Genomic DNA, 18686 nt, shown 5'->3' with positions numbered 1-18686 from the left:
TCAGTAGCATCTTATACAAAATAACCAAACTCGAGTTCTTTTCCTCCCCATCCAGACCATCTTCCTGGATCCACAAACCAAACCACAGTGCCTGGGGACGAGAGAGAGAGAGAGAAAGAGAGAAAGGGAGGGAAGGAGGGAGAAAGAGATTGAGAGATTTGAGAGACAGACAGAGACAGAGAAGGGCAGAGAGACAGAGAAGAGGACTTAGATTAAAGTCCCTGCCTCTGCTTCTGGGTTATTTGAATCAAGGGAACTCATTTGTCCTCAAGCACTTAATCATTTCATTCCTCTTTCTAGTTTTATTATGAGGCATTAAGAGGAAAGAATCACCATGGGAGCTAAAGAGGGCCTCTTCCTCTTTCTAGCTGTTGCTTCTGGATTCCCTCACCCAAGGCCCAATGCATATTGTCCAGATGGCTTGGACTCTTGGAGGCGGATTCAGCTACTCAAGAACATGGTTGTGCTTAACCTCATCAACTTGACTCAGCGTCAGTTCATCCTGGGCTTGGAGTGTGATACCGATCAGTTTAATTTGTTTAATGACGGATGAGGGAACTGGTCCACATTTTGAGTCTGTTGCACAGAACAAATTGGTTTGCCTCGCTCCCCCCAACCCCTTTATCATTTCAGCATTCAGAAGGCGAGCTGCTCTCATTAACCTTTTCGGAAAGGGATTTTCACTCCCTTCCTCTCCTGTGAGAAGTTGGACGCTGTCCAGGGTACCAACATGGACTGGAGTCCAGGAACTGGGTTCTTCAAAAGGTGTGTTTCTAAACAATGTGAACTCAGAGTACAATGACTGAACATTTAACCCACTGGGAGCCCAAACTCTCTAGTGTAGGAATACCTGCTCCAATAAAAGGCAATGTTTAAGCTTTTTACCTAAAGCATGGTCTCTATTGTAGGGAGATCTTTTGAGGTCTGAGAATAAAATGTTAGGATTTTTATTTATCTCTCTTGTTTTAAATTTCTACCTTTTGTATGTTTTATGATACATGCATATACTATATAAATGAATATATCTGCATGAGAAGGGGAATGCTCATTTTTCTTCTGAGAGGGGCATTGATCAGAATGCCTGATCATAGATCCAGAGGGATCAAGAGGTCAGTCTGGATTCCTGGAACTGGGGAGTCACATGAACGGGATTGATACCAAAAGCTGCTGCTGGTAGTAGTTTTAGAGGTGTAGGGTCGGAGCCAAGTGCTAAGCCTATTGGAGAGGGGAACCTCCACCCTCCCTCCTCACTGACCCAGACAAACACTGCACCCAGGCAGAAGAGAGGCAGGCTAGGTTTGGATGTCTTATAGACAATGCTGAAATGAGCGTAGGGATGGGGGCTACAGGGGCAAATGAATGCGTTCACTCCAATCTGGAAGGGCATTACGGGAAGCTCCTGACTCAACTCCACGATGGAGAGGTGTTTACACATCAAAAAGCTCTTCATAATAGGCATTGGGGTCTTCCTGAGACCGAGTAACCACCTTGAACTGGCGCCGGAGAAAACCGCCATAGCGCTTCTGGTTGTCCCACTTGAGCTTGGGACGGATGCGTCGTAAGAATCCCCCATAGCGTTTGTACAGGTCCTCGTGGCCCACCTTGTCCCCGTCCCCATCCCCATCCCCATCTCCGAGCTCCGAGCCCACCTCTGAGCTCCTTTTGGGGTATTTGCGCAAAAAGCCGCCGTAACGTTTGACCTGCTCCTTGGGGTCCTCCTCACCGGAATCCAGTGTTCCAGCCTCCATGTCACCACCATTCGGCTGGGCCCCCCCCATCAGCCCAGACTCTGCTTCCTCCCCCAACCTGCCAGAGAGACCCCTGAGCTTCTCCGCCAGGCTGCTGCTCAGATCATTCTCCTCTGCTGGGGTGCTGAGAAGGAATCTGTTTTTCTCCAGCTCCTTCAAGAAGGGCCCCGCGTGCTTTGCCAGCTCACTATAGGGCTCTTCCAAAGCTGCCTTGCTCTCCAGGTCTCCCTTGCCATTAAGCCCGAGGGTGAAGGGAGTGAGGAAAGACAGAAGGCCCTGGCACCTCTCCCACTCCTCAGCGGGCTGCAGGGTGGCCTGGCATTCCAGGGAGCAAATCTGCAAAAGACCCCAAAAGACCACAGTGGTAATACCACCACCATCAAACTGTCAAACTACAAGCCCCTGCCCCAGAGAGTCCCCTGTCCGGTGTCTGAGAAAATTAAAAAACCATTACTAAGCCCCAGGCTGCCCACTTTAACGCTGCCAGTGGTGCCTAGAGGTAGGTGACTTTGTGCTCCTGTGGAGGATGAAGAAACAGACGTGGAGAGGTGAAACAGCTTTCCCAAGGGCACATGGCTACAGGTGACATTGCCAAAATTGGAAATAAGATCTTCCCATAGCACTCTGCTGTGCTCACTCATAATCTTCCACTTCTGACTCCAGAGGGAATAGTTGGTTCTCCCAACCTTTCCTAGGTGTGAAGGATGCTGCGAACACTTTATAGAGAGGGACAGAAGCAATGCAGAATGGTGGAAAGAACACATATGAGGGGATGTTTAAGGGTTCATCAAACCTAGAGGGATGATAGTATCTACTTCATAGCAGTAGAGAGGAGTCAAACATGATGATGATGATGATGACGATGATAACAATGACTAGATAATACTAGACAGTACTGGAACTTGGACCCAGGTTCTAATGCCATGAGTCATCATGTTTAACCACTGGGCTCTTCTGAGATCATATATGGGCAGCACCTGGGGCACTGTGTGCATCCTAGTAAAGAGTGGCTAGAATTGTATATTTAATACTTTGCATCCTCAGTTCATGGAATCACCCCCATTTTGCAGATGAGGAAACTAAGGCTCAGAGAGGGGTTTCCAGGGTCATGGAACTAGAAATTGGCAGAACCAAAGCTCACATTCTGTCCACCACACCCTTGTACCTCTACTCTAGCTTGTCTGCTGTCATGGGAGAGGCACAGGGAGAAGTTTGACTCAAAGTAAAGCCAGCAAGGCCAGCCAAGAGCTGCTAAAGCCCCAGGAGAGGAGTCAGGCTTGGATCCTGACAACCAGATCCTGGCATCTAGGGGTGGTGAAAAGATCTCCTTCCCTGTGAGTGACTAGATTTGGAGGTGCCTATCAGCCTGGTGGTGAGAAGCTCTGAAAAGTTCATCTAGGGCTGCTGACTCCCAAAGTCAGCACCACCTCATAAATGACACTCCTTGTTACCAGGCAACAGGCTCCCTGGAAACCTGAGCTTCGGTCCCAAACCTGAGTGAGCCCATGGTGGTAAGGTCTGGGGTGGGGACAGGAGGCTGGAAAACAAAGTCCCTGGCACCCAGGCTGACCACGGCAGGACATGCCTTGCACAGGTGGGATGAGTCTATAGGACAGGCTCACAGCTGCCCAGGCCTGCTACCTTCCCTCTCTGGGATCCACACACAGATGGTCCCTTCCATGCACAGGCCCCAGGACCATCGAGGAGCCTTGCCTGAAACTCACCAGGGGGTTGATGGGTTTGGGCCCATCCTGGGTCTTCACAACACACAAGGAGCACTGGGACAGGCAGTCTGCTGTGGTGGAGGGGAGCGCGAGGAGGCAAGCAGCCAGCACCAGCCCCTGCCACGCCATTCTGTCTTGGCTCTTCCTGCTGGAGAGGGAGAAAGAGGAAATGAAATCTGTGATTGCCTACTCTGTGGGGTGTGTCCTGAGCCTGCAAAGCCAACTCCTGCTGGCAGCGCTGCACTGCAAGGCAACCGTTCTTGTTCCAATGGGACAGTCAAGACAACATAGGCCCAGGGAGGAGCAGTGGGTACCCAAGGCCAGTGGTCAAGGAAGGGAACTAACATGCGCTGAGTGCCTGCAATGTGCTAGGAGCTTTCCTACGTGTTCACATTCAATCTGCACAACGTGGATTGTGCTATTAAACAGATGGGAAAGTTGAGGCTCAGAGAGGGGAAGTGATTGCTCCCACAGCTAGGAAGTGGACAAAGATCTGTGAGGCATCAAAACCCACTCTGACCATGCACACAGCCAGTAGACACGTGGCTATCTGCTTTTCTGTGTTCTCTGAGGCTTCCATCCCCTTCCCTTCTCCCCTGCTCCCCAAGCTGTCCCCAGCTCAGTCCTTTCTGCTGTGGACCTTTCCCACCCCAGCACTTCTCCTTACCCCAGCCATAGCTCCACCTTCACCTGTCTCCATGCTGGCCCCCCGCCTCCACCTCCTTCTCTGGTCCCTCCTGCCCACCTTGAAATGCCTTTCTCAGCGTATCAATGCTGGGATCAGACCCACTGGGCTGGGTCAGGTCTGGTCCTTCTCCTAAATGTCAGGGACACTCTCAATTCCATCCCTACACCCAAGTCTTCAGCTCTGGGTTCCGACCACATCCAGCTACCTGTAATTCCCCTAATGAATGGATCAGCGCCTGTCCCACCTCTGGCCCTTTGCACATGCTAGTCCCTCTTCCTGGAAAACCCTGCTCTCCTCTTCTGTTACCTATTGTTTAGGTCCTAGAGTAGATATCATCTCCTCCAGGCAGCTTTCCCTGATCTCCTAGGCTGGAAGTGATGTTCCTCCTTTGTATTATCCCAGAAACTAGTGCCTCCTCCATTAAAATAGTCCAATACTTGGTAATTACCTATGTGAGTCTTCAGAATTTGGTTCCATGAAGGCAGGAGCTGTGTCTTGTTTTCATCTCTGAAATACTTTCTCTGTGTTCCTCAAACATGCCAGGCTTGCCCCTACCTCAGGACCTTTGCACTTCCTGTTTCTCCGTCTGTGGTACTGTGGCCTCAGATTTCCACATGGCTCACTCCTTCTTGTAACTGAATGAATTCAGTGTCACATCACCAGGGAGGCACTTGCTGACCCCTGAGTTTAGCACAGCTTACTGGGTCTCTCTCGCATCCCCGTGCTTTGTTTGCATCGGAACACTCACCACCTCAGACTGTCCTGCCGTTTGATGCTTGTCGTTGTTGTTGTTTATTATCGTCTCCCCACTAGAATATTAGCTCCCTGTGGGCACAGACCCTAACTGGCATAGTCCCACTGTAACCAGCACCCACAAACCTGACCAGCATATAGTAGGCCCTCAATAAATCCTAGGCAGATGAATTAATGCTTCACAAAGAGTCTATTAAAAGCTGTCCCTTTCATAGTTAGCTCCTTATAAACCAAATATCAAGATGCAAAGCTGTCAAATGGGAGCACAGTGAAGAACTCCCAACTGGAAATGGGCAGTTTCCCCGAGACACCACCCCTGGCATGGCTGCCACGCTCTTCCCACCCTGGTCCCTGTAGTCTGCAGCCTCCATCACTGCTCTCAGGTATGGCTGTCCTCCCTCCCCTCTCCCAGTTCCCCTTCCTGCACACTGCCCTGTTTCCTCAGGTGTTGAGGGGGGTTAGAAGACTCCACCCATGGCCCCAGGGCCCCATGCCATAGCCCAGAGCTAGTCTCAGAGCACACAGTAAGCTCCCCTCCAAAGCATGCCTGACGAGGAGCCCAGCCGCCATTGAGGGAGCCCCTACTGTGCTTCAGGCCTTGACTGAGCCCCTGCGTCTGTCATCTCATTCCTTCCTCCCCGTTGAGGAGGGCACTTTCGGTTCAGTGTATTCCCCATGCCCCCCGGTGAGTGGTGAAGCTGGTGTGCAGGCACATTCTGTTTGACTCCCCACACATGTGCCCATAATGACTACAATTTCTAGAACCACTTTGATTCACTAGCAGCTGAACCCTCCGTGAGGCCCAGAAGGCCCCATGCACAGAGTTGTTACTTATATATTATTCTCAATCCACCTGCCATCTGTGAGAGGTGGACATCATTATCCCCACTTGGTAGATGAGAAAGCTGGTGCTCAGAGAGGACTGGTGAATCTCCTGAGGTCACACAGCAATTAAAGGCTCGTCTGCCTCTCTTGAGGCTGGGCTAGGTCTGCTCCCCTAAGCAGAGAAGCTCAGAGAAGAAACCTCGGGGAGGTGGGCCTGTGTCCATCCCATGCCCCTCTCCTTCCTCAAGTTTCTCTCACGCTCTATCAGCTGCTGAGCGGATTTGGGTTCCAGGCCAGCGAGCTGTGCCATTTATGTGCAGAGGCAAAGCCGGCAGCTCGTGTTTCCTCTCCTATCAGCAACGGCTGGGCTGGTACAAGGTCAGCAAGGTCTTGCTCATCCCCTGGGGAGGCGCAGCATCACCACCCTCTAACTCCCGGCCGAAAGCTTCCCGCACAGCTTGACTGCTACGGTAGGAAGCTCGATTTGAGATCTCGTTGTCCCAGGCAAATACAGTGTCAGCATCCTTTCTTTTCATCCATTTCCTTTATATTTAATAATGATAGTTCCAGCTGATCTGATGGTTGGTGAGCGCTCAGGCTCTTCTGAGTGATTCTCATGAATGAACTCATTTATACTCATGGCAACTGTGTGGAGTGGGTACTGTTGTCATGCCCACTTCACAGATGAGGAAACTGAGATAAGACACCTGCAAAGACTCTAGAGCTAGTAAGCGACAAAGCTGGGATTTGCCCCCAGGCAGTCTGGCTCCAGCGCCCCAAAGCCCACCTTCCTAAGCATCCGGTACAACCCCAGTCCCTTCAATGCACCCCCTCCCCAGCCTCCAGCTCCTCCCTCCTGGCTCCAGAGCCACCTCCAATTTTGCCCCTGAAACACCCTCCACACAGCAGCCAGAGGACAGTTCTGAATGACAGTGTGACTGCACCCTGCCCTGCGTCTGGGTTCTCCATCCCCCCCAGCCTGGCCCTCCAGGGCTTTCCTGCCGAGGAGAGCTGCCATCGACCTGGCTCACTGTGTGCACGGCCCTGTGCTGAGACCTGTTCATATCTCAATGTAAGGGGTCCTCGTAACAACCCCCAAAGGCTGGGACTGATAGTCTCCCCTTTCTGCAGTGAGGAAATGGAGGCACAGAGAGGTTACATCATCTGAACAAGGAATCCCAGCAAGGGCACAGCACCCAGACTGGATGTGAGCTCCGTCTGACCTGGACCTGACCAAACCACCTGCAGTTCTACAACGAATGCACCCGGTGCCCCATTGCCCCAAACTTTTGCACATGGAACACCTTTCTCATGCCGCCCATCCACTCCGCTCTCCCTCTGACCTGGCTAACTCTCATTGTTCTTCAAAACTCAGTCTCAGTGGCCTCCTTCAGGAATCTTGTCTGGATTAGGCTCCTCTTTTGAGTGCTCACAGCTCTCTGTCTATCACGTAATTGCCTCTTTCTGAGTCTCCTGCCAGCTCGGACTTTGTAAGTGCAGAGTCCCTGAGGTGAAAGAGTATGTGTGTTTGAGGATGACAAGGAGGCCACGGGGATGAGGGAGCATAAGGGAGGAGACGTGGGCAGAGGCCGGATGGTGTCAGCCCTTGCAGGCCAAGGTGGAGCTTGCATTTCATTCTAATGTGATGGGAAAACTAAGGAAGTTTGAGTGATTGATGAATGAATGACTGAATGACTGGTGTCCCTAGCGCCGAATGCAAGGTTAGAACAGGAACAAGAGCTCCACATGCGTGTGTTGAGTGAATAACCAGGCAACCCTGGACCTCTCAGGAGGCCCATTTGAATTTTTCTGGCTCATACTTTTGTGCCCCCAGAGAAATCTCACAGGTCTGCAAGGCATCTAAAACCAACACCTGCTAAAGAAATTGGCAAATGTTAATGAAACCATGGAGTGGGTGAGGGGAGGAAAGAGAAGAGGCAGATAGGAAAGGGGACACAGGAGGGAAGGGGAAACCAGACCAAGAGAGTGAAATAAGGGGGTCGTGGGGGGAGAGGGACAGGGGGAAGTGAAAACCAGTCAAAGACAGGCAGAGCAGGGAGAGACAGAGGGAGAGAGGGAGGAAGAGAGACTAAAGTGGAGACACAGAGGCAGAGGAGAGAGAGCGAGAGCTGGAGGGCCAAGAAGAGGGGGAGACACAGAAAGACGGAAGGCATTGGGGTGGGGGGGGCAGAGAGAAGGAAACAGACAGGAGTATGAAGGCTCCATTCCAACCTTACTTGGGCTACAGGAGATGGGAAAAGAAAGAGGCAAAAAGGAGTGATAATATAGGGCCTGCAACCGAGAGGAAGCAAAAGAAATTGAATGAATTAACTGTGTGGAGGGCCTACTGCAGGCTGGGGCTGAGGGCTCTGTATCCATGGTCACATCAATCCAATAACAGAGCCTCCTCCGTGCCAGGCTGTGTGTTACCGCTTTACACGTATTATTCTAACCCTCACAACAACAGACACCCAGAGGTGAATGTTTTCATACCCATTGTACAGGGACAAGACTGAGGCTGGGAGAGGAGAAGTTGCTTGCTCAAGTCCACTTGGCTTGTAAGTGGGAGAGTTAGGCCTCCAAATGGATCTACCCAATCTCTAACAGAGACACATCAGCCCTGAGGTTTTCCTAAGCCATCCTGTTTCCTTCCCTGCGTAGGATAAACAAATTATTGAGCAATATCAGATGAGTCCCGGGACGGAGAGTTTTCCCCTTTGCTGTGGGGATTAGCTTGGAATCTCTACATGAGAGATAGCCCTGCTGGCTCATGGCCCCTGACTTGGGAAGAGCCAGGAGAAAAGGAACCTTGCTGTTGATCTCTGTGTAGGACGCGGAAGGGAGCCTGCTGGGTGAGCTCCAGGGGCAGTGAGTCAGTGCGCAGACCCCGGGGAGGGGCCAGGGTGGGGGGCTTGCGTGGCCTATGGTGAAGGAGCCTCCTAAGGCCCCCCCAGAGAAAAACCTCCCCACCTGCAGGTTTAGGAAGCATTTCCTCAGCCACTACCTAGAGGCACAGCATGACAGCCCGGGGAGATAGGCCGGTGCCGGAGGAGGGTGCCTCTCATAATCATGTGATCCAATCCTTGGACCCAATCTTTATATGTACACATCCCATTGTTTCTGTTTCTCTGCAGAACGCTGATTCATACAACACCCGTCCCATTTGTTTACATAGTGTCTTGGCTGCTTTCATGCGACAAGAGCACAGCTGAGTGTTGAAACGGGGACCACAGGGCCCGGAACGCCCAAAATATTTACTATCTGGTCCTTTACAGAAAAAGTTTGCTGACCCCTGCTTTTGTTACGTTTATAACCATTTTATCATTCTAATTATTCTAACAGTTTGGAAGCTGATTTTCTTGGGGAAATCAGAGGGGGATCACCCCCCTCTCCTAGCCTCAGTCTTCTCACCTGTCAATGGGTGTGTATCACCTCCCGGCAGCGGTTCCGTAAGAACCCCCTGGACGGCACCATTTAAAGGCCAACACACTGTAGACCCTTTCTTCACCAGGGGCCCAGAGTTCCTTGAAAGGGAAAGGACTGCTGGCCCTCTTACCTCCTCTTGATATTTCTACATTGTAGTCGGAGGGCTCTGAGGAGCAGCAAGCATTTTTATTTAAAAAGCCAGTGTGGAATAATAATGGCTTGATTTAACATCGCAATTACCTCTCTGAGCACTTTATCGCATATGATTATCCCTATTTGATAGAAGAGGAAATGGGAAAAGGTAGAAATGAAATCACTGGTTTAAGGTCACATCATGAGTCAGGAGGGAAATGGAGACAGAACTGGGACCTCCCACACCCAGGCTGTGACCCCAGCAAGCGCTGCGCCGCTGCTCTGTGCCAGGCCCGGGGCCTCCCATGGACCCTCCAGGGCAGCTTCCAGGTGGAAGAGTGGGGACCACGTGACAGAGCCCCCCAGGGCCCTGAGCACCTGTGTGGCAGAGATGGGATTCTGAGTCCTCCACAGCCCCTGTGTAGGGCACAGTGACGGGCCTGTATCTCAATGACTGCATCCTCCTCCCCTCAGGAGGATCCGGTAGGCTAAGCACTAAGCCATTTACTCGATGGGGAAACAGAGACTTGGAAAAGCAAAATGACTGGGCCAAGAGGCCGGGCCACAGGGAGCAGGCTTAGGGTCGGCCTGAGACTCTGCTCCACAAACCAGCCTGAGCTGCAGGCACTGGGTTCCCCCCACTCCAGCTCACGGTCCTGAAGACAAGACTGTTCCGGGACTTACACCCCACTGGAAAATACGTAAAGTTCACCTTTGTGGGTTTCCAGTGGGCTGGCCAACAGAGTCCCCCCAAACTGGAAAATAGTGTTTTTGTTAGGCCCTTAGAGTCATTAACAAAGAATGGATTATCAATCTGGGGGCACGGGGGAGACCACCCTGCAATTCACGGTCATGGTGTTCATTAAGTGTATTTTTGAAAGAACGTTATTTGAGAGCAAGATTCCTATGGAACTCTCACCCTTTGTTATTGGATGCAATTAAGAGATGGGGAGAAAAGCAGTGGACAGAGAGATGGAGGTGAAAAGACAGAGAGAGAGAGAAGATGAGAAGGAAAGAGAACGGCAGAGAGTTGCATATGGAGAGAAAGAGATAAAGATGCCTAGAAAAGCGGAGAGTGAGATGACAGCCCATGTGGGAAAAGAAAATACAGATGAGAAGCAGAGATGGGGAGAGGGTGAATGGAAATGAGAGGGAGAAGGTATAAGGAAGGGGAAGGGGGAGAACAGGGGAAAAGAAGAGGGATGGAGAGAAGGCAGAGAGGAAGTGGATCTTGATCAGGAGGTTGACCTACTATGTGACTCACAAACACCAATTCCCTCCTCCCACGACCCTCTGATCTGCCCTGTGTTTCTAGTGGCCGGTGGACCAGTGGCCCAACCACATAATAACTGCTCTGTAAGCTCTTGTCAGGTTAAATCGAACTGTCCAGTAATAGGCCAAGGGGCCAAATGCCGATGGGCACATTGCCCCCTGGTGAGCATGCCTGCGGCCTGCAGTGACCACTCTGGCCAAGGGGACGGCTGGAAGGATTCAGGGAGAGGCCTCCAGAGCCAGGAGATGTGACTCGTGGCCCTAGGCCACTACCCTGCTGCCAGGAGCATCCATCTGAACTCAGGCTGGAGGGATTAATGACGTCTAACTTCATAGGACCCAGGGACACCTCTCCACCTCCAGGGCCTGATCCTGGGCTTACCTGGGTGTCTCCAGCAATGTTTACTGCCTGCCACAATGGCCAGCTCTGTCTCGGTGAAATCGTTTTAGCCCTTTGTCGGACCCAGTGAGATTAACCAACATTTATGGGCTGGGATGAGGGAAAACGGTGAGAGATAATCAGCTAGCTGACTGCACTTTCTCAGACATGCGTTGGAATCAAGCCACCAACTATTGATCCCATTCAGAAGATGGAAGACATCTAATAAATACAACAATTGGGCAAGAATGACCCAAGAGGTGGGCCGTGGGAGGGGGAGTTAGGAAGGATCGATCAAGAAGAGACTTCAAGATCCTGAGGTGGCAGCTGAAGACATAAAATCTTCTGTTGGTGTGGAGAGAAGGGGGTGGGGTTGGGAGAGGAGTGCCAACCCCACAAACAGAAATGTTGGACATTAGATCATATTTCCTGGACGTAGCACACAGCATGATGGAGTGGGATGAACAAGGATGCTATAATAGGTTGGGGGAAGGGGGGGCTCCAATTCTGCCACTTTGGACAGTGAAAACTTGAGCAGTCACACTAGCATTTCCTGAGTACCTACTAAATGCCAGGCATAGTACTGTATCCCATGGGAACCTCTAGCAACCTCAGGAGGTGAATATTATTGTCCTTATTGCTCAGGGAGCACTGCTGTCCCCAGTCACACAGCAAATGAGTGGTGGGACCGGGGACTTGAACCCAGCACTGTCTCGGGTGTTATGAGACACACATTTAGATGTATATGAAAAATTCCTGGCTCCTCAAGACCCTAACCCCTCTCCGCGTGCCTTAAGGGGATTGCAAATTTCTCGAACAGCCCCAGAGCTGGTCCCTTTGCCCACTCCGCTACAACGTGCTGGGTACTGCTAAGAAGACTCTGCAGTATCCCTCTTCCAGCTGTAGCAGAAACATGGGATTCGCCTGCCACCCTCTAGCTCATCTGGGGCAAAGCCGTGGGCTTGAGATCCCTTCAGCAACCTCCCCCAGCAGCACAGCTCGCCCGGCTTGGGCTGCTGCAGCAGCTCCCCCACGCAGATCTCAAAGCCTGGAGATAAATGACCTGCAAAAATAGAACAAAAGGCAAGGTGAAGTGGGACTGGCGGGGAGAAGGTGAGGGGAAAAGAGATAGAAGGTGCAGCGATGGGAGGGGGAGCAGGGGAAAAAAATAAAGAGAAGCAGATTGACATTCTGAAACGTTTTGCAACGGATCGTCACTGGAAAGCCTGTCAAATTAGAAAGACAAGCCTTGGTATATTTTCCCAACCCTTGGAAGAAAGACGGTAATGAAGACTTTTGGTTTGTGGGAGGGGAACTGAAATCAGATCCAATAACCTGAAGAGGTCATTTCCTTGGGAAGCTTGGAGGCTTAATAAGGAATGTTTGTAAAGTTTGGAGAGATTCTAGATAAAAGATACCCAGGAAAAAGTACGAGGTCACAGAATATACTATTCAATCTTGGAGTCATCAGCAGGCTTTTTTTCCTGAAGCTCACCAGCCTTTTTTGCGAATCAAACTTTGAGATTCTATAATCCATTCTTTGAATGCGGATACCTTTACCGGTGAGAAAATGCCTTTCCAAAAAACAAAAAAAAAAGAAAATGCCTTTCCCATCTGAGTTTCCTCCCTGCCTAACCTTGACTCCTCTGGCTGTAATTTACATGAAAGCAACAAGTCCTCTCAAAGTAAAATTGACAAGAAAAATCCTGCTAAGCCTGGGTCTCCTGGCATGTTGTCACTCTCTCTCCCCATTCCCTCCCAGCAAAACAACCCCAAACTTCATTTCTGTGTAAAATTACATCACAGGAAGCCACTCAAGGCAGCACCCTGTCAGCAATTAAACACAATCCAAAAAGAATGAAAAGGCTGAACCTGGTTGTACCTTGATGTACATGATACATGGTAAATGCCAGAGCCTTGATGTCTCATTAATGTCCCCAAGCTCTTGTTCTTAAGTCCAGCGAGAATCACTGACCTTTAAAATTACTCTGATTAGCTAAACCTCCCACTTCCTCCACCCAGGGCGTCCCGTTCTCGCATGGGCACCGCAATGCGGAGGCAGCCTGCCAGGGGACGAAGACGCCCCCCAGCCAAAACCTAGGAGTGGTCCTCTTGGGAGGGAGCGGCCCACCTGTTTAAGACAAGGCTGTACGGAGAGGGGAATTCCAAAGAGCAGTCCATCTCATACTGATCTGGCTTTTGTAAACTAGCCTCATAACTCTTACTACCTCTGCCAGATAATCAGACCCAAACCGGAAATTCCCCAGCCCAAGCTTCCACCCTCTCCAGGTTCAGAGAATCAGGAAAAATAAATAAAACCAAGAGAGAGGGTTCCAACACCCTCTGGATATTACCTGCGCTCCTCTTTGTCCCTGGGCAGCTCCTGGCCGAGCAGGTGGGAGGGTGGTGGCTGCAGGTGGCTGGAAGACCCAAGGATGGTCCTGACTCTGGTCCAGAAGGAGGTGCCAAAGGGGTGGCTGTGAGCACCGCCAAAGCCCCTTAGAATGGCAGTTCTGGTGCCTCAGCCCCCCTTTTATGGACTAGAACCTCCCCCTGTCGCTCAGCCTTTGCTCAGCACAGGCTGCTCAGAGCCAATGGGGAAGTAGCTCAGAGCAGTCAGAGACGCAGACCCCTGGGCCCTTCAACTCGAACTCCCTGGGCCCAACACAATAGGCTTCTCTTCGTGACCGGGGATGTGGAGGAGGCAGGCAGCCGCGCTGGGAGGGGGTGGTTTCTGGGTGTAGTGCTGTTTGTCACTTGAAATCCGGCCACTTCAGTCTTTGATGCATTTCCAGGAGAGTGTCACAGAAAAAGAGAGAGAGAGGTGGGGAAGGACAGAGCGAGGAAGAGTTAGAGACACAGAGAGAGACTCAGAGAGAGAGACAGACAGACAGATACAGAGACAGAGAAAGAGATAAACAGACAGACAAGTAGACATAGAGACAGATGGAGACAGAACGAGATGAGAGAGTTAGAGAGAGACAGACAGACAGAGAGACAGAGAGACAGATGGACACAGACAGAGGGAGAGAGAGTCAAAGAAACAGAGAGCCAAACAGAAAGGTTCAGAGAGAATCAGTAACAGAGAGAGACTGTGTCAGATGACGGGGAGGGATACAGACAAAGCAGGGGAGAAAGAGTCAGAAAAACACGGAGACACAAGGAGAGTGTCAGCTCTCAGAGATGAGGAAACCCAAAGAGACAGGTAGAAACAGAGAGACAGTCAGAGGAAGAGGGATAAGGAAGCCAGGGCACAAGACAAACTCAGAAGCCACACGACAAACAGATGCAGAGACGGAGGCTGCGAGAGTCCTGTGAGAAGAAAGACAAGAGGCAGAGGAAGCCAGCAGGGGCGTGCGTGGCCCCGTGTTGTGTGCTGTGGGAGCTCCGTGCATGGCTGGTGCACGCGTGTGCTGGAATGTTTTTTTGTGTACACTTGCCTGCAACCGACAGTCGACTCTGGTACACGCCTGAGCTGGTGCCAGGCACAACCAGCCCTGGCAAAAGCACAGCCCTTCCCCAGCAACCAGGAGCTGCGGTTTACTTTTCTCTGGCGGCAACACAGAATGAATATCATGAAATCCTCCTCAAAATCTGGGCCACGATGTGCGTTTGCACGCACTCCAGGCGGGGAGGCAAACCCCCCTCGTGTGCACCTTGGCCCCATGCCAGCAGCAGCTTGAAGGCTGCACTCTTCATGGCTACAAATGCCTTCCAGAACATAGGGGGGTCTCTGAGTTTGGAAGAGAACATGCTTCTCCCCTCAATCAACAGCAGATAAGCAGTTTACGGTGAGCGGCACGGCTGTTTCACAAGTCAGGCAGGGGCTGCCCATTTCGTGGGCACCTATGCTGCATCGGGCAGTTAGCCAGCATTGCTGGGTTTAATCTCCACGACCTGGCCAGGTAGAGAATATTATTCACATTTTGCGGATGAGGAAAAAAAGGCTAGAGGGCTGAGAAACTTGCTCAAAGACACACAGCAAGTAAGTCACCAAGCGAGGATCCAAATCCAGGTTCATCTGACCCTGCTCACTCCCTCACCCTTCCTCTGCCTACCCTGGGGGGTGGGGGGCAGGAGCTTCGTTCTCTGGGAATGTTCCTCCACCTGCACAGTGTAGCAGAGGCTACGCTATTTAGGATGTGGATTTGATTCCCAGCTCTCGCTCACCAGGGGAGAGACCCTAGACAAGTTTCCAGCCTCAGCTCCAGTTTGCTTATCTGTAAAATGGAGATAACAGTATCTAGATCTTGGGAGGCTGAAACAAGAGGATGTGCGACACAGCACGTGATGAGTGTTCCATGACCATTGGTCTTGACGATCAATAACGTCGTTCCCGCTCTGATGCACCACGGTTCTCCGGGACATCGTCCTCTCTCTACACCTGGTTCATTACAAGCTGGAAAATGCAAAGGGCCGTTCACTGGGCACCTACTATGTTTCAGACACTTCTGCACGGTTCACTGTATACTCACAACAAGCAACGGGTTGTGTGCATACCACAATGCATCCTCAAACCGATTAGGCAGCTGAAGTTCAGGGAGGCCCCAGACACATAGAGAGGGAGGAGGAGTTGAACCCAGCCCCATGGGCCCCAAAGCTCGGCTCACACACATCCCCCTCCAGCTTCGAGATGAGGTCTCCCTCCTCCCTTCCAGAGAGGACTCTTTGGGATCTGATCTTGTCCCCCTTTCCTTCCTTGTCCCATTTCCCAGGCAGCATGTAGGGTCTGACAGGCAGAGGCAAAGACCCCAAGTACCTGGCCGTACCTCAGGCCACCTCCCTTCCTGGCGACCCAGAGGGCTTGGCTAGAGACTATTCACTGCCACCTGGGGATCTGGGAACTGGGGTAGCTTCTTTACCCACAAGGCCAAATCCTCACCCCAGTGGCCCTCTGTCCTCCTTACTGTTCACCTCCTCCTCTTCCTCCCCTCCACCTCTATAAGCTCTTGATAATAACCTCGAATAGAGAAAGGCCCTAAGATATGGGGTACCCATTCCTGGAAGCCAGCAGGCACTGGAAGAATAGAGGCGTAGGGCCTCTCTTGACTATTATTCATCATAAAGAGAAGTAAAAACAGCAAGGGTAGAGATGCTGCAGAAAATCCTGCTTTAAGTCATTAACGTTTCATATCCTTCACCCCCTAGTCTATTGTCAGCCGCAAGAGCAAATGGCTCATTCACTTGCTTTTCCTTTCCTTCTGCAACGTCTTTACACACACGCAGGACAAGGCCAGGAACAGCCTTCTCCCCTAGTCCTAGAGGAGCTGGTCCTGAAGCTTACACCCTCGAGGCTTGGCGATGCTCTGTCACGTCGCAGGCCCCACGGCAGCAGCACGTGGGATAGGAAACCACAGAACTGGAACAAGCTCACTTGGGCTCGAATCCCAATGCCCCCGCCGACTATCTGGTGGTGACTGGTGGATTCCTGGCCTCCCTGAGCCCCCCGAGTCATCTGGAGACAGGGGGACGGCACCCGCCTCATGCAGGGTCAGGACTAACCCGAGCTCTGCCGTGTCCTCAGGGCACACATCTCTGATTGAGATCTTGATGTGAACCAAAAGCAAAGGCTGAAGAGAAGGAGGTATTTGAAACCACCAGCCCTCAAACCATTCTGTTGGGGAGGAATAAGGAAGAACTTGGCAGAAGATAGACAAGTGAAAAAATAAAGCCAGCTTTTCTTAAGGCCGCCCTACATGCCAGGCCCTGTTGTCAACCATTCACGGTTATTAACACACTTGATTTTCCCAACAGCCCTGCAATTAGATGCGGTTCCCACCCCGCTTGACAGACAAGGGACAGAGGCTGCGTGAAGGTACGAAGTCGTGCAGCTAGAAAACAGCAGAGCCCATGGACTCCAGCCTGTGCCCCAACCTCAGCTGTATTGCTTCCCAGCTTCTCCCCACCCTGGCTCCGTCTCATTCACAAAGACCTGTGTATTTCCTTTATCCACCCGTTGCACTGGGAGGTGGGGGCAGCTGATGCGGGTCACTCGGGAGGATTCCAGTGGATTGGAGGAATTTAGTCCGCACCCTCTGCTCAGCTTCCAGTCTTCACGCTGCAGTGTGCCCAGCGCGGCGCTCAGAGGGCCTGCACCAGCTGCTGGCTATGGGAGCCACGTCTGCGTGTGGCCCCCACGGGACAGAGAAAGTCAGAAGCTGTGCTTAAGATGTGGCAATGCTCAGTCTCTCTCTCTCTCTCTCCCTCTCTCTCCCTCTCTCTCTTTCTCATACTCTCATATTGAAATCTAACAACGTGTTTGGCCCGAGAAGTGGAAGGTACAGCATGCAATTCTGCCCTCTTTGTGCTCATGGGCCAGGTTGGGGGGCAGATGTTGTAACAGGCCATTCCTATAGTTATGACGAGTACAGGACTGGGAGGAGACTGGGATCGCTGTGGGAACCCAGAAGAGGGGCTCCCAGCTCAGCCCGGTGGGGGACAGGGGAGGAGCAGAGTCAGGGAGGTGAGAGCCAGGTGAACTGACGCAGGAGTAGCAGTTGTCCAGGCAAAGGGAGGGAAGGGCATTCTGGGCAGAGGGAACAGCTCAGGCAAAGGCCTGGAAGCAAGGAGAGTTGAGGAGGAGTCATCGCTGACTGCCCTCTTTCTCTGGCCCCACATCCAAGTCAGCACCCACCTTCACTGTTTGTGGCTCTGTCGCCCGGGGCTGGCCCCCATCACTTCTCTCCTGGATGACTACCCCAGCCCCGTGGCCTCAGCAGCCAGAGAGCGTCTTTCAAAAATGTTAACTCAGATTATACTACACCCCTGTTTAAAACACTCCAGTGGTTTTCATCCCGCTTGGAATAAGATCCACACCCCTCACCTGCAGGCCCTGTTCTCTGCCGACCTCTGCTTCCTGCCCACTCACTGCTCTGCAGCCTCCCTGGCTCCCTGCTGCTCCTCAGTCACACCGAACACGTTCCTACTGCAGAGACTTTGCACGTGCTGTGCCTTCCATCTGGAACACCCCTTGCCTTCCTGTTCAGTCCATCACTTCATTTAGGCTTTGGCTTAGATGTCACTTCCTCAAGCAGACCCCCTGCCCACCCTTTGCCCCAGCAGTCCTGATCCCTTGCCCAGCTCTATTTATCTTCACAGCATTTGTCCCTGGCTGATATGATACAGCAGTTTGTCTGATTATTTCTTTCTTTTTTTTTTTTTTTGAATTTTTGAATTTTATTTTATTTATTTTTTGTACAGCAAGTTCTTATTAGTTATCTATTTTATACATATTAGTGTATATATGTCAGTCCCAATCTCAGTTTGTCTGATTATCACCTGTACGCCCTGGTGGAGTGTAAACTATGAGGGCAGGCACATTGTGATGGGGGATGTAAAATGGTACAGCTGCTGTGGAAAAAATGTTGGGTGGTTCCTCAAAATGTTAAATACAGAACCACCATATGGCCCAACAATTCTGCACCTAGGTGTATACCCAAAAGAATTGAAAATAGGGACTCAAGCAGATATTTGTCCACCAATGTTCATAGCAGCATTATTCACAATAGCCAAAAGAGTAAAACAAACCAGCGTCTGTCAACAGATAAACAGATAAACAAAATGTACTCTACATACAATGGACTATTATTCAGCCATAAAAAGGAATAAAGTTCTGACACTTGCTGCAACCTGGATGAACCTCGAAACATTACGTCAAATTCATAGTGACAGAAAGTAGAAAAGAAGTTACTACGGGCTGGGAGGAAGTGGAAATAGTGAGTTATTGCTTAAACGGCGCA

The 18686-nt window shown here is 51.3% G+C and overlaps 1 protein-coding gene across 1 annotated transcript in view; it reads right to left on the bottom strand.

Annotated features, from left to right (window-relative positions):
* Positions 1 to 967: 967 nt before the first annotated feature.
* The window catches only part of PDYN (prodynorphin), a 67387-nt gene continuing 49668 nt past the window's right edge, over positions 968 to 18686 (bottom strand). The window contains exons 4-5 of the mRNA XM_007184210.2: positions 3473 to 3620; positions 968 to 2084 (exon numbers count right to left, since the gene is read on the bottom strand). Of these exons, the coding sequence (XP_007184272.1) occupies positions 1428 to 2084; positions 3473 to 3620 (805 nt within the window). The 3' untranslated portion in view covers positions 968 to 1427. The remainder of the gene's footprint in view (positions 2085 to 3472; positions 3621 to 18686) is intronic.

This window comes from Balaenoptera acutorostrata, chromosome 15, assembly GCF_949987535.1.
Source record: "Balaenoptera acutorostrata chromosome 15, mBalAcu1.1, whole genome shotgun sequence".
In the NCBI taxonomy this organism is placed as follows: domain Eukaryota; kingdom Metazoa; phylum Chordata; class Mammalia; order Artiodactyla; family Balaenopteridae; genus Balaenoptera; species Balaenoptera acutorostrata.
The sequence above is the reverse complement of the archived record's forward strand: the minus strand, read 5'-3'. Positions and strand labels throughout refer to the sequence as shown.